This window comes from Poecile atricapillus, chromosome 3, assembly GCF_030490865.1.
Source record: "Poecile atricapillus isolate bPoeAtr1 chromosome 3, bPoeAtr1.hap1, whole genome shotgun sequence".
Lineage (NCBI taxonomy): Eukaryota > Metazoa > Chordata > Aves > Passeriformes > Paridae > Poecile > Poecile atricapillus.
This window is the reverse complement of record NC_081251.1, coordinates 109,141,909-109,157,328: the sequence shown is the minus strand read 5'-3', so window position 1 is coordinate 109,157,328 and position 15,420 is coordinate 109,141,909. Positions and strand designations below refer to the sequence as shown.

The 15,420-nt window shown below is 40.1% G+C and overlaps 1 protein-coding gene across 1 annotated transcript in view; it reads left to right on the top strand.

Annotated features, from left to right (window-relative positions):
• Window positions 1-15,420, top strand: part of PCSK2 (proprotein convertase subtilisin/kexin type 2) — a 102,545-nt gene that overhangs the window by 42,639 nt on the left and 44,486 nt on the right. The window contains exons 3-5 of the mRNA XM_058836238.1: window positions 7,389-7,502; window positions 8,855-8,963; window positions 10,981-11,018. Coding sequence (XP_058692221.1) covers window positions 7,389-7,502; window positions 8,855-8,963; window positions 10,981-11,018 — 261 coding nt within the window. The remainder of the gene's footprint in view (window positions 1-7,388; window positions 7,503-8,854; window positions 8,964-10,980; window positions 11,019-15,420) is intronic.

Below are 15,420 nucleotides of genomic sequence, written 5' to 3'. Positions count from 1 at the left end.
CTGTGGTTTCTTCCATTGCTCAGGGAGATGAGTTGTTCCCCTGTGCCACTGTTGGGCCACCACAGGAGACAGTTCTCCACAACCTTCCCGTGTGAGTCCATCCCAGGAGCAATGGTTCCCTGCAAACTGCTGCAGTGTGAGTCCATCCCATGGGCAGCATCCTCCCAAAACTGCTGCAGTGGGGTCACTCTTCCATGGGGTGCAGTCCTTCAAGGCCAGGCTGCTCCAGCCTGGGCTCCTCTGTCCATGGGCCTCCCATGGGGTCACAGCCTCCTCTCAGGCATCCCCCTGCTGTGGCATGGGTCTGCTCCATGGGCTGTGGGTGGATCTCTGCATCCCCATGGATCCCCATGGGCTGTGGGTGGATCTCTGCATCCCCATGGATCCCCATGGGCTGTGGGTGGATCTCTGGATCCCCATGGATCCCCAGGGGCTGTGGGTGGATCTCTGCATCCCCATGGATCCCCAGGGGCTGTGGGTGGATCTCTGCATCCCCATGGATCCCCATGGGCTGTGGGTGGATCTCTGCATCCCCATGGATCCCCATGGGCTGTGGGTGGATCTCTGCATCCCCATGGATCTCCATGGGCTGTGGGTGGATCTCTGCATCCCCATGGATCCCCAGGGGCTGTGGGTGGATCTCTGCATCCCCATGGATCTCCGTGGGCTGCAGAGCACTTCTGCCTCACCATGGTCATCACCACAGGCTACAGAGGAATCTCGGCTCTGGTGCCTGGGGCACCTCCTGCCCCTCCTTCTTCACTGACCTTGGTGTCACATATTGTTTCCCCACTCTCCTCTGGCAATTATAACTGCACAATAACTTCTTTTCTTTTTCATTTCTTCTTAAATGTGTTATCGCAGAAGTGTTACCACCATTTGTAATTGTCCCAGTTTTGCCATGTGCAAGTGTATCTTTGGAGCTGCCAGGCCTTTTTACTGCCAGACCTGGTGGAAGCTTCTAGCAGCCTCTCACAGAAACCACTCCTGCAACTCCAGTGCTACCAACCCCAGGCCATCCAAACCCAATATGCTGTCTGAATGGCGTTTAGCCACTTCTCCACCCCTGGTTATCGCTTCATGTACAGAAATGGGCTGTCCCCATCGCCATTTAAAAGTGATTCTGTTTTGCTTGGTTCATCTTGTTGCAGTTCAAGTAGATCTGTTCTTCCATTTTGCTAGGAGGAGCTTTGCATTGAGGAGGTTCAATGTTACTCATTTTATTTTGTGGAGAGTCACACAAAACTCGGTTGCTTTTTGGCTTTTACAAAAATGTAGAACCTGAGGTGCGTGGTTGTCTCTGACATTGTATTTCTCTTATATATACACCTCTCATGATATATGAGATACTTTATATTTACTATTTTAATAATATAGTAAATATAGATATATTTACTATCCACTCCATGATGGAGTGGATAGTAAAATTAAATGTCTTTGTCTAAGTAAACTTGGAAGTCGGAGGTGGAAAATATACACTCACTAACTCTGTCTTGGCTTTAGCAGCAGAGGGATGTCATTTATGGATAATACCCCTAAAAGCTCCTGTATGTACATGCTGTCCCATTCTCATAATTTTCTAAAGGGTTTGTTGCTGAAACTGCAGGAAAAACCAAACCCCTCCAACGTCATTTTTAATGTTAAGAGAGTCAAGGCATTTCATTATTTATCTGGCCAGGATGTACCACAGAAATCATCTCATCCACACATAGCCCGGGTGTGCAGAGAGAATCATTCCATGACACGTGGCATTTACTAGATTTTTCAAATCTTTTATACGGTCAAAACTCATAGAAACTAATTGAGTCAGTGTTCATTGGTCTCAAGTTGCACAGTTCTTAGTATTTGGTCTCCTATTGGATCTGGATTCCTTCACTTTTGATGTTAACTAGTTCTCATTCTTTAATTTTCTTATCAGTCTTTTCCAGAGGAGATGTGTCTGGCTCTGCCAGAGGCAGTCTGGGGTAGATGTTCATAGATGGCCACTGATGGCTCTTTATCTTTCAGGCTAGTCCCAGTCTGTTGAGATGTCAAGTTCATCAGACCTCACCTAGAGCAACAATACTCTGGAAGGAAACTTAAAATTCTTTTTCACCAGGCAAAGGCAAAACAAAACCACTTGACACAAAAATTTTTAAACTGGTATGTTTTCCAGCAGGTTGGGTATGCAGATCACTGGCTCAATTGAACTTTTTCTCTCTCTCTTTTGCTGCCACCATGTTTCTTTGGATATCAGAACTTAATGCTGCCAACAGTCAGTACAGCTTTCCACTGTCAGAAGGTGGTTTATTTGGTGATGCCTTTGTGCATCTGGACACCCTGTTCCAAACCACCTTCAAGGGATGTTAATCTTTAGTACAATTTATAGGGCCTGAGTCCAACCACCAGTCTGACCTCTTCATAATACAGGCTATCAGTTTCCACTTTCACTTCACCTTCAGGAGCAGACTTGTATTGATCCTGAGGCTTTAGAGAAAAAAGAACCATTACTTCCCCTGATCGATCAGCTCACTGCTATGTGTTTACTGCTTGGCTGGCTTTTTCCCCCCAAATCCCCCAACTTGCCTATTTGATATCATCAGTTGGGACTGCCTTCTTCCTCTGGAATTTGATTCAAATTCTCCTGCTTTGAAGTTCTTGGTATTTGAGGTTCAAGTTGTGGGTACTGTTCCACTTTTGTACACCCACTGGTATAATTTAGTAAATCTGTCATTTATGTTCGATATAACAGAGTCATTTAACTGCAGGATCTCAGTGCAATTAACCCTGTTCCTTTAAAATGGGGAACTTGATTGTCTTGGCATTCCTGGGAGCAGAGAGCACAGTAGAGTGCTGCAATTCCTGGCCCTTCCAGAGCAGTGCTGCAGTCAATTGATTATTTTGTTAATTGGTCTTGCATCCAGTATCCTGCTGGTTTATTATCATCCAAAGTACTGTATGCACCTTACATAAGCACAAGTATAGTAAAAATCAATACTTGAAACCCTTTTTTCATTGTAAAGAAAGCCATCTGTGGGCTACCTTTGATACATAACCTTCATTCTGCTTGCAGCACAGCTAGTAACTTTTTCATCATTTAGTCCTATGCTAATAAAAGTAGATGCTCAGGTTCTGATCTGTACTTAAACTTGTATCCTAATGAAAAAGGAATAAAGTATTTAAGAATGAAATAAACAAAAGGCTGTTATTGTAGATAAATAAGCCTACTTTTGAGATGTTAAAATTCATGCTATTTCTGTAAGAAAATCTTATTGTTTCACTAGGTTCTAATAAATATCATACTTCACAGGCTTGAATCATTTAGTGACTGTTATCAAAAGCCTGAGTCCTATGAATGCTGCTTTTTCTGCTTCAGTTGGAGAAACAAAGATTTAAAAGCTGGTATGAGGTTGCATTTTGTGTGGGATTGAGGGCGGGGTTCCAGGTCTGAATGTCACACAAGCAGATGGGATTTTGGATGTTACAAGATGAGAATGTTTTCCAGTACTTTTCTACTGTTGGACATGCAGGTTCTCTCTTGCATGTGTTTTTGAAACCTTGATGTGGTACTTAATGCCTTTGTATTACTGGTGTCTGGGGGAGGCCTACTCTTCTTTCAGAAGAAAACCACAAAATAGCAGAATCAGATGCAGTCCCTCTCCTGATCTAGGCTAGATATGAAAGCAGAAATTTCCTTCTTGGGAAAAAAAAAAAAAAGGAAAAAGCATTTTTCTAATGTAGGTACTCCATTGGCAAGAAGACAAGGATTTTGCTAAGCCAGCTGTGTGCAGCCCTAAATGGGCAGTTTTCCATTCAGATCACTGGATTTGCATTATCATTTTCCAAGTTTGTTCTTTGGGGAGCTTTTTTTCTGGAGTACATGGATGTTACCTGTTCTTGGGCTCACTGCTTTCTAAACACAACTTTGTGAGGATAAAGGCAAGTTCTTACTTTGTGCTGGTTAAGATCACACTACAAGGCAACTGACTGAGGCAATTTGTAGCTCATGGAAAAAGCTACCTAGACCTTTTCCAAAAATTTCAGGTGTTTTTCTGACAGAAATGCCTAATCTTTTCTGGCTGCAATTGTATGACTTACTGTCATTTGCAAATATGAGGAAACCCCCTTTGTTTTAGTGGTGAAAAAGAAGTGCCAGAGTTTCTGAAACTGTTCTGTCTGTGGGTGATGACATGCTGTATGCCCTTTCTCCAAGTGAAACATTCAGAAAACAGCCCACAGAGTGGTTTCAGTTCAGTTAAGATCATCTTTGAGGGGTGTATTTCCTTGTCCCAGGAAATTATAATGTTGTACAAAAAATACATTACATTGTATTGTGAAGATGGAACAAATCAGACAAACGAGATGATACTGAAGAGGAAAAACAGCCTGTGCTATTTCTGAAAATTGCTTCCCCTCTTCCTCTCTGTTGTCTTAAAAGACAAGCCAGCATTGCTTTTTAATTAGTAGAAATCCTTTTGTACTTAATCCTAATTCAGTGTCTTAATGCAGGCAGGTCCTGCAGAGCCAGCAAGCTTACGTGGGAGCACAAACACCTGAAATCTTTTTCTCTGGCACCCCTCTGCATGAGGCTTGTCTTCTGTTCCTAATTATGTTCTGTGGTGACAGCTTGGGGTTTGCAGTGGCAAGCAGAGAGGCAGGGGTGAGACTGGGGAGGGGGGAGGCAGAGTGACAGGTGATTGCTCTGTCTCCATGGCATCACTGAGCTTTATCTCAGAGCTGTCAAACACTCTGCTTATACCTTTCTGTACTGTGTACAGCGACCTGGTGCCACAAAGTACACCTTCTATGGGTCCTGCTTAGTCACTGTCCTCTTACCAGCTTATTTCATGTTAGGTTTTTTTTTTTTACTTTCAATCAGTTCCACTTTTAATGAACCTGCACAAGCATTAGGAACACACATATAAATAAACACCAATGCAGTATTTTAGCATTTGGTGCCTTTAGGGTTAAAATTCCTACAAGTATATTGTTAGAAACCATTGAACTGCCTTTTCAGGCCATGCTGTGCCCCATCCTGCTCATTGTGAGTTGGTATAAGGTTTTTGGGGTTCTAATCAAACAATATAGCTGTAAGGAAAACAGCTTTTACCCCCCCATCAATTAGATCCCAGTTTCATCTCTGTCTTAGACACCTCACTGAGCACTGTCTTTTATGCTCAAGCTTTAATTAACTGAGACAGAAAGACGCCTCCAAGAATGATTCAACTGTCTTAAGATCTGATTGAACCTTTGGATGAATTTCTCCTCTGTTGATTTTGACTGACACTATATGTATAAAGTTGCTATGACACAGCAGTGTAACTCATATGTATGCATTTTTAATCTGAAATGCCAAAGTCACACATGCAGAAGTGGTTCTCTGAGTTATTAGGTTTATTTAATAACCATGGATTCTTTTCAAGAACACACCTAAGTAAATGTTAGGGGGTCTTAATAGCTTTCTTGCTGCACCTAAACATGTCCTTAATGGTTTTAAACATTGCTCTTTGATCAAGAAGGCTAGATTTTCATCTTTTTTCCTTTTTTTTTTTTTTTTGGTTTTTCTTACAATTAAATGTTGGTACTCTTCATGCTATCTTGTTTCCAGGTGTTAGGCTGAAGAGTACGAAATGAGTATGCCAAAGCTGACAGCACCTTTTGCAAGGTCTGTGAATTTGTTAGTACATGTTACAGTTCCAGTTAGAGCCACTGAGTAGTCTCCTTCAGGAATGTTCTTTTACATGGGTACAAATAAGGTGATTATGGTCTGACATTTGAAGTTCCTGCCTCCAAAAATATTTGCATGTTTAACTTTTCTTATATTCTACAGTGCTTCCTTAAATGTCTTGTGGATTTGCAGTACACAAAGGAAAGGATTTCTAAAAAACTGTGACAACTTGTGGTTTATAACCTGTATTTTCATATCCTATCTTCAGCCAGTGTGGTCAGTTTAGTGGTTTTTTTGCCATATAGTTTTTCTTGACAGTATAGTTATTTATCACTTATTTATTGCATGGATAATCTGTGAAGGTAGATCACTCTACAAGACATTTTTGAGAAGAGCCTCAGAAGTATGATTAAGACTCACAGAACTGGATTTTTTTCTCCCAGAAAATTTCTTTGGCAGTGTCCCATCCCATTGTAAAAAGGGGAGTCAGGGGGATTTTTTTTTGATAGATCTGAAGGACGTTGAGACGCTTGAGCTTGGAACACAAGCTCTGTGAGGAACAGCTGGGGGAGCTGGGGTGGTTTAGCCTGGAGAAAAGGAGACTCAGGGTTGACCTCATCACTCTCTACAGCTCCTTGAAAGGTGGTTGTAGCCAGGTGGGGTTGGTCTCTTTCTCCAGGCAGCAACTGACAGAACGAGAGGATGCAGTCTCAAGATGCACCAAGGGAAATATAGGTTGGATATTAGGAAAAAACTTTTTACGGAAGAAATAACAAAGTATTGGAATGGTCTGCCCAGGGAGGTGGTGGAGTCACCATCCCTGGAGGTGTTTAGAAAAAGACTGGATGTGGCAGTAGGTGCCTTGGTCTAGTTGAGGTGTTAGGGCATGGGTTGGACTTGGATGATCTTCCAGCCTAGTCATTCTGTGAATTCTGTTGTTGAACTTCTCAGACGAAAACAAAGCTCAAACACATTGATATTATACCTGAGAACTGTTTTACCGATAAAGAAGGGTAGGTGTTCCTACCAAAGGGGGATAGAGAGGAGAGCAGAGAGGGGATAAAAAAGAGAGACAGAGAAAGAACAGAGAACAGGGACAGCGTTACTGCAAGAACCCTGGGTGCTCTGTCAGCGTCAGCTCAGCAGATGGAGCGTGAGTGCTGCAAGCCCCATAGGAGCCCTGTGCCTCATGTATAACGTTGAGGCATAAATAATCACATTGGTCCCTCTCAGGCAAGAAAGCTTTTCTAATGATCTGGTAATGCCCTGGAGAAAAACCAGAAAAAGTAGAAATGTGGTTGAGACCTGCTTCCTCATTTTGTCAAATGTCTACAGCTTGGAGCTGTGACATATTTGGAATTAGTTAAATAATTTTAGCTTCTATTTTGGTGGCAACAAAAAACTATGGCAAGAAGACTCATGACAATTATGATTCCTGTAGAGGGGCTCACTCTTATGCTGATTGTTTGATGTCTAAAACATGTTCAAGCTGAGTTTTTCTCCAGAGAGGACACTCTGGGGGAGTCTCTTCCCCTCACAGCTGTTGCAGTAGTCCTGGAGCTTTCTGCCTCTTTGTAAATTCTGACTGGAATCAGTCCCTAGTTTAGAAGTTGCAAATGAATGACACAAACACAACTAGTGTGTGTTTATAACCCTTATCTCTCCTTAAAACAAGTCTAAAAAATGCTTTTTACGTGTGTCAAGGATGCTGAGCTAAAGATGTAAAAATTAACCCTTCCAGGTGAGGAAAGCTGTGCAACAGGAGGGCTTCATCAGGAGGAAGCGAGGATATAGAGACATCAATGACATTGACATCAACATGAATGATCCCTTATTTACAAAGCAGTGGTACCTGGTAAGTTTCGAGAGAAAATCACAGTTATCATAACTAAATAATTGTCATTCAAGCCATTCTGTCCGGCTGCAGTGTTTTCCAACAGCTCTTTCCAAAAGCAAGACTTGGGAATGGATCCAAGGCTCTGTTGTGTTGGTTTTAATTGTATCCCTTTTATATTGGGAAGATCCAGCACATTTCAAGAGATAAATTTCATTTCAGTCAATGGAATGATCCTTAGAAGGCTTGAAAGAGAGCTGTATTGATGTCCTGTGGGCATTGCTGGTGTGCTGATGTGACCTCTAGAACTGCATATGAATCATGTCTTTGAGATGTTGCCAGGTAAAATATTGTTGTGGAATTATTAAAAAAGATTATCATGTATTTGCTAGCAAATTTAAAGCTTTTCTTTTCTTATGGAAATTTGAGTATAATTTCTTTTGTCAGAAACAGAACAGCTGAAAACTGATGAATTTGAATGAGCTTAAGCTAATGTCAAGGGAGATTCATATTTTGCTAAGTGGTTTCAGTTTTTCTGTGTCATATTTTTATAGGGAGAAGTCTTTCGTCATGAAAGAAAAGTTTTACTTTGAAGTGAAATTATTTTTATATTTAAAAAGTTGATAAAGTAATTCTGGTCAGTTTTATTGTTGCAACATATTTATGATGAAATACTCAGTAAATGCAGTACTACCATAATAATGTAAGAAGGGTATTTTTGCTTAAGAGTAATGTTTCTTCCTTTTAATCCATTTCTTAAGTTTCATGAATCCATCCAGTATGGCTGCAGATTTTTTTTTGTAATGAATTGGGGGCAAATTAGCATGGATGGGATTTTATCCTTGAAAAGCCAAACTAAAATGAAAATTAATTCACTTATTTTCTGGTAATTAATCAAAATGTTGTAGTGATAAAAGTAACAAAAATATTGGAAGCTATACAGTAGACCCCTGCTTTCAAGAAAAAGTCATTTCTTGGTCATAAAAAAGTCCTTTGTAAAATCACTTGCTCTAACTTTTTTCCAGGTTTGACCCACTGGCCAACATGTTAAGTAGAAAAGTCCTTTTTTGGGGTCCAAAAGATTCAGTGTTTAACCAAATCTTATAAACTTCAAAAAATTTAATTTTTCCAGTGTTGGGTTTTTTACAGGTTTTTTTTGTTTGTTTGTTTTGGTTTTTTTTGTTTTTTTTTTTACAGCTGCATTATTGCAGTAGATATGATTATGGACAGATGTGTACTCTGAAAACATATGGAATATATTTCTGTACCAAAGATTCATGCAGAGACATAAAGGGAAAAAAAAAAAACAGTGGCTGTGGAAATATGTCATTCAAGTAAAAAAAGCTTTTTTTTTTTTTTTTCTGATGTATTAGATTAACACTGGTCAAGCAGATGGGACTCCTGGACTTGACCTTAATGTAGCTGAAGCATGGGAGCTGGGATACACAGGGAAGGGAGTAACCATAGGAATTATGGATGATGGTAAGTGAAGACTGAGTGCTAATTTAATACTTTTAAGTAGACTTTTTTTCATGTAATCGAAGTTAAAAATAAAGATTAAGAAATAGTCATTGATTGCTTGTATTGGGGAGACTACCAGCCTCCATAAATACTTTGAGATCTTCAGGGAGAATATACAAAGATATTCAGATACAAATATACAAAAATATACTGAAGAATGGGTATCCAAACATTAGAAGTAGTTTGCAATTATCACTTAGATATATTCCAGGGCACACTGTAATGGACATCAAACCTAAGGAAAAACTCCCCTTTACTTCTGTAGGCACTGCCTGGAAGATGAAGTTGATGTGCAAAAAATATTTTAAAAAATGTTTTTTTGATTACATTATTTTCAAAGTCACCCTTGATAGCTGAAATAATTAAACACTTTCATGCTGAATGTCAATGAAGATCTGCATATTAGATATGTTGCTAGTTTCAGACTAAGTTCAGGAAAGATGAAGATAAAAGGTACAGCTGAAGTTACAGCTCTTTTACTTATGGGATCTTGCTGAAGTACAGGAATTCCATGCAGTCTCTCACTACTCTTTTTTTGATAAAAAATTAAATATTTTCCTTTAATGGAGCTGAATAATATTAAAAATAAAGAAAACGTCTGTATCCACATATGTTTTCTAGAGTTAACTGGGATCTGTCCTCACTTATTTCTGTTCCTCACCTGCTTATTCCTTTGGCAAGGTTTTTGTGGAAGTAAGAAAGTAAACTCAGACATGTGGATATTAGGAAGAAATTCTTTGCTATCAGGGTGGTGAGATGCTGTAACAGGTTGCCAAGGGAGGTTGTGGCCAGTGTTCAGGGCCAGGTTGGATAAGGCCTTGAGAAACCTGATTTGTGTATTGATGAAAGATCAGTCTCATCTGAGAGATGGTCTCTTGTGTCACAATTTCACTGATCTCACAGAGGCAGGTCTTGGCTTTCAGATTAGCAAGGCATGACTGTGATGGGAACTATGGCAAACCGCTTGAGCTTTGCGTCGATAAAACTGATGGTCCATCAGATACAGCTTTTAGAGAAGGCAGGAATTTGCCCTAGAATTTATTTCTAGTAACTCTAAAAAACACAGCCTGAATAACAGGATTCTTCATAGATCAGTAACACAGGTCTCCTAATGCAAATCTAGTGCTAAGGACCCTACAAAATGAGAAGTAATCTTTCCATCAGAATAACTATGATAATATGGCATTCTCCTTGTAAATAAAACAGAGCATGTAATGGGGAGGTGGTTGGAAAAACAAGTGGTGATGATGAAAATGTAGCATGAGATCGGTGGCCATTTCTTTGTATGTTTTAACTGGCTATGTAATGGGTCACCTTATCTGAGCTGAGTGTAGATCTGGTACCTCTGTTACACCACCCACTGGGATTTGTACATTTACCACCTGTAGAAAGATGCCATGCAATAGAATATATTACACACCAGTGTTCTGTTAGAATCTTTAGCATGCTACCAAAATGTGGAGCCTATACACAGATACTTGCTAAAATGGTTTAATCCAATATTAAAAGTTCTCTTTCATGCATATAATCTGAAATGTTTGCCTTAGTGATCACCCCAAGTCTACTCTAGGTAATTTTCTCCTTAGTTTGCAGTGGTTAAAAATACTTGGCTTTTTGTCCTGTACTGATCCAGTGCTTACCAATCTTATTAGTTTCGTTATGCTTTGAGATGACAAAACTCATGTTTTGTCAAAAAAACAAAGATAAAATATGATTTAAACTAATCCTTATAAATAAATATGATCTAGTCTACAAAACAGTAAACTTTGTCATTCAGTTCACTTTTTCAAATGGCATCTGAATTTTGACATAAATGATTGAAAAGTCCACATTTAAAAACTGGAATCTCACTTCAATCAGTTGCATTACCTGCCATGATTATTTTCCTCTGTTTGTGAAGGAATTTTGTTCTGTGACCATTAGAAAATCTTTGAAACTCTTAACCTTTGTTTTCTGTTCTGTCATTGTCTTACTGCAGGAATTGACTATCTGCATCCAGATCTTGCATCAAACTACGTAAGTTCATGCTGCCCTTTTCTGTAAGATGTGCATTTTCTTATTATTATAGATCCTCTGCTGCAAAATTTTGAGTAGGGAGTAGAACAGCAGTACAGCTGGACTCCTGATCTTAGTGATGATGCATTTCTCATTGAAAGAAGCAGACTGAAAATGGGACTGCCTGTGCAAGGAATGGAAATGTGACAAGGCTCTTTGTGGAGGAATGACAGTCGCGTGTCACATAAAATAAGCTGCAGCTTGCAATATTGGATTTAGGACAGAAATGAGTAACCTGTGAATTGGCTCTAAGTCCTGCTGTTAAGATACAGAATGCCCCTATCACTTGGAGGGCCACGGAGCTGTGAGCTGTGGCAAGGCGTGTATTAGCCTTTCAAACCTCCAGGAACAATCTAAATCCTTTATTACAGGTGTTTTGATCCAGTGCTTCAAAGCATATGCATGGCAGATTTTGTATTCTCAGCACATGCTTTGCAAATTAATTGTTCCTCAAGTCTACCTCAGGATTCAGACCTTTGGATTAGAGCATTTTTGCATTTCTTAACTCTTTGTCTCCCTCCAACCCTCCACTAGCACTCCTACCTCTAGGAGTCTTTAGGCCCTTTCCTGAGGGAAGCCTGGGCTGCTTCAGCTGAGCAATGTGGTTTAGTTTGCAATTGCAATTAAATGAAAAGAGGAACAAGGAGAGCTGGAGATTTTGGAAAAAAATGCCAGCAGCTTGGGTCGAACAGCTCCAAAATGAGGAGGACAGTTATTTTTACATATCTGCAGTTTGGAACATAACACACAGGCTGAAAACCTATTTGTGTTGCAAGTAGCAAAGCACATTTGGTATATAATAAGTGGATATAGAAGGCTTTGGAGAAGGAATTTGGGAAACAGCTGACCACAGAATGTAGATTAGCCAGATTTACTCCTTACGAATTGATTTAATAGCAGCTAATTAAACCCTGTGTCTTGACTGTAGAATTCACTCCCAAGTGAAATAACTCAGTAGGATGTTCCCATAAATTGATAGAAATGAAGAAATTTGTAAAAGGCAGCCTTTTTCTTTGCAGGAATTGTGGTCTGTGTGTGTTCAAGCATGTGATGTGGGCAGAGCACATGCTCTACATTCACTTTCCAGCAGAAAGTGTGGACAAAATATGTGGGAATATTGTTTCTAAAATTAATGTTTCAAATAGACAAGCAAAAAGTCTGCACAATATACCTGATATAACAGTTCTGTTGTTAACACTGAATCTAGGATCATGCCCAGATACCAAAACTAGGTTCTGCTGTAATACACTGTTTTCTCTTTTAATTCTAAAATATTTTCTGTTTGATGGATAAATATTTGTCAGGTTTAGCAGAAATATATTGTTTTTAGAGTGGCAATAGTGCAATTGTGGAAATTACTGGAAAATGATACAGAGAAGGACAATGCACAGACATGATGGTAGAAATCCTGAAATAATGGAGCTGGAGAGAAATCTGAGAGTTAAGAGATATTGGGATGAAAATTGGAAAGAAAAGCTGTCTGGACATGGGGTCATCAAACCTTTAATGACAGTCATGGAAGACTTGTGAGGAGACTGACTTTGAAAAGAAGATCTGAAAAGATTTGTGCAGGAGTGGCTTTGTCCAAGCGAGGAGATGTTCTGTAGTGTAGCAGTGATCAGGCTGTGGAGGGAAAAGAGAAGATCAGCTGGCTAATACGAAATGCAGAAGCAAATGGTTGGTTGGTTGGAGAGACAGTCATTAAAGAAGCAGCAGAAATCCCATCCAAAAGACCTTGAAGGAGAGAAGACCTCCAAGTTTTAATACTGAAATTCAAAAATAGGACTTACCACGTGAGCTCTGTGGTCCTAGGCTGTCCCAGGGCTGTGTCTGAGAGGTGGCTGGTTAAGTTCAAGGTTGATTCCTTCTCCTGCTGCTAAAACCTGCCAGCACCTCCCTTGCCCAACCACAGCAGAGTGAGTGCAGGGCTTGCTTCACCTGTGCTTTGCCTCTCCCTGCAAGGCAGCACGGGCCTCCTTGAGTCCCAGGAGCTCCTGCTCTGGCAGTGTCTGCTGTCTCAGAGGCCATGGGGGCCTTTTTCCCAGCAGGTAGTAATTTAGGCATGAACTAAAGATGAAGACTTAAATTCTGCTGAAGAAAAGACCAGTTTAGATGTAAAAATGCAAGGAAACGAGTCTCTCAAGGAGTGAGTTATTAACCCCCTTCTGGCTGGCATGGCAATTATAGTCATCTTTGTACAACTCCTGTACCACATTCTTGGTGTTTCATTCAATCTGCACTTTGGGGCAGCATTCTCTGAAGTTCTGTTGTTTATTTTTAGGAATTAAAAAGCTTCTCAATTGTATTAAGGCCTGCATGCCCTGGCAGTGTCTGTACATCTTGCTTGGAAAATTGGGAGCAATTAGAAATCTCTCAAAGGTGGTAGGTTTGGCAGCTGAGAATTTTCAAGTGTAAAACTTTGGCATTGGTTCCTCAGTTTAACTTGGCTTTTATGATTTTGACTTTCTGGTTTTCTTGCTTGAGTAGTTTAATGGAGGTTAGCACTTAGTTGAAACGCAGGGTCAGGGAAGAGAAAGATCTTTCTAAAGAAGAAAACTTTGTATTTTCTCTTAAGACTGCTGAACTTTGACTTATCACATGGAGTGCACTTCCATCCATATTTTTCTTTGTAGTTTTTTAGGATTTACTGTTTGAATCATCCATTTCTGGTTTTAATGCTCTTTATATACATGGAAAGACATGTGCCTGCTCACAGTGTGGGAGGACTGCTCTGCCAGCATTGCCTCCTGGCTTGCTGCAGTATAGCTACTTGCTTTTCTGGGATCAGGGGGTTAAGGCAAAGCTGGAATTTTCCATTCTACACTGTGAATGCAGAGAGACTCATTGTCAAATGATCTATATTTTCTTCCAAGCCTTGGAAACCCTGCAGGGAACCTTGGAAACCTTCAGGAAATTATTTTTTTCACTGCAAAGAGAGCCCTTCATTATGAACTGATAATTAAAAAGCTGGGGCCTAATGTACACCATGGTTTGCTTTCAAATCATAATGTACATACAAACCCAGGAATTTTCAGGACTGACTTCTCCAAGATACAGCATCTGAGTGAGAAAGAAAAGCCAGGTTACAGGGGCTGCATCTGGGACATGTCTAATGAAAAGGGGAAAAAGCTGTTTGGGATGGACATAGCAAACTATTTTAAAGAAAAATTTAAGCAATTGGAGATTTTTTGTGCCACAAACAGAAACATAAGCTGGGCTCTCTCTGATATTAGTTTTTTATTGTGGTGTTTTATCCTTGGCCACTGACTGCTGGTGAAGGTCAGTGTAGCAGCATTATCCCACTTAGAGCAGTGGGGAGCTGATCATCTCCTATAAGTGGGTTTGTCTCTGATTAGCACTAGTCAGAAAAATGAGCATCCTGGCAAGAGTCTCAGGCCAGGAGTATAATATTTCTGGTTTCAGCATCTGAACTCTGCCTGAAGCCAAAAGTTTGTTTCAAAAAACTTAAGGGGAGAGAGAGCAAGACAAACATTGTATAAAAGCTGGGGGTGACTATGTGAGTAGGTAACGTTTTCACAAAGTATTCATATCTACAGAATGAGAATCAAGCAGTAATTCTTATTAAAAAATAGCAGTTTAAAAGATTTTGAGCTCTCTAGAATTGCACAGATATAACATGTGCAAACAAGATCAACCTGTGCAGTGCTTCATTGCTGGCCTTCCCCAAACCTCCTCTCTTTTTTCTCTGTACTACGAGTGAGTCCTTGTGGTGCAGCTGTCACTCAACCAGAAAACACAGAAAAGTCCCTGTGTATGGAAGGAAGGAAGACTTTTTGGATTTACCTCAGGGTTAGTCAAAATTTTCTGTCATCTACCATTTCTCATTCAGGTGTGAACAGCAGATGGTCTTACCTGTCTTCTCTTTCCACTTTGTCAGCCTCTCCAAACACAAAGCAGTCTCTCTCATAACTTTTGATAACTTGTCTCCAGCCAATACCATAACGGCTCCCCCCGCCTTGCTGAGAGTGGGAGCATATTTTTGGAATAATTATCTTATCACGTAAGCAGTGAAGCAGGGAAATGTTCCACTTCTGTTCTGAGCTGCATTTGCCATTGTTTGCTAAAGGAACAAAAACATCATTGAATAATCTTTACAGCCACAAAAGGAATAAGAAATAGTACAGGCAATAAATTTCACACTGCAATATGTGCAGCATAGCGTAGCAACAGCAGGAAGGATCTTCTCACTTTTGAAAGTCTGATTTTCCTTCATTACCATGAATTTCTGAGTATGATTTGGCCTCCCTGCACACCACAAAAAGGACCAGCAAACTGTTCTGGCAGCCATGAGCCTGATCACAATGATTTACCAGTACAAACCATCAGTATCACCACTAAAAAT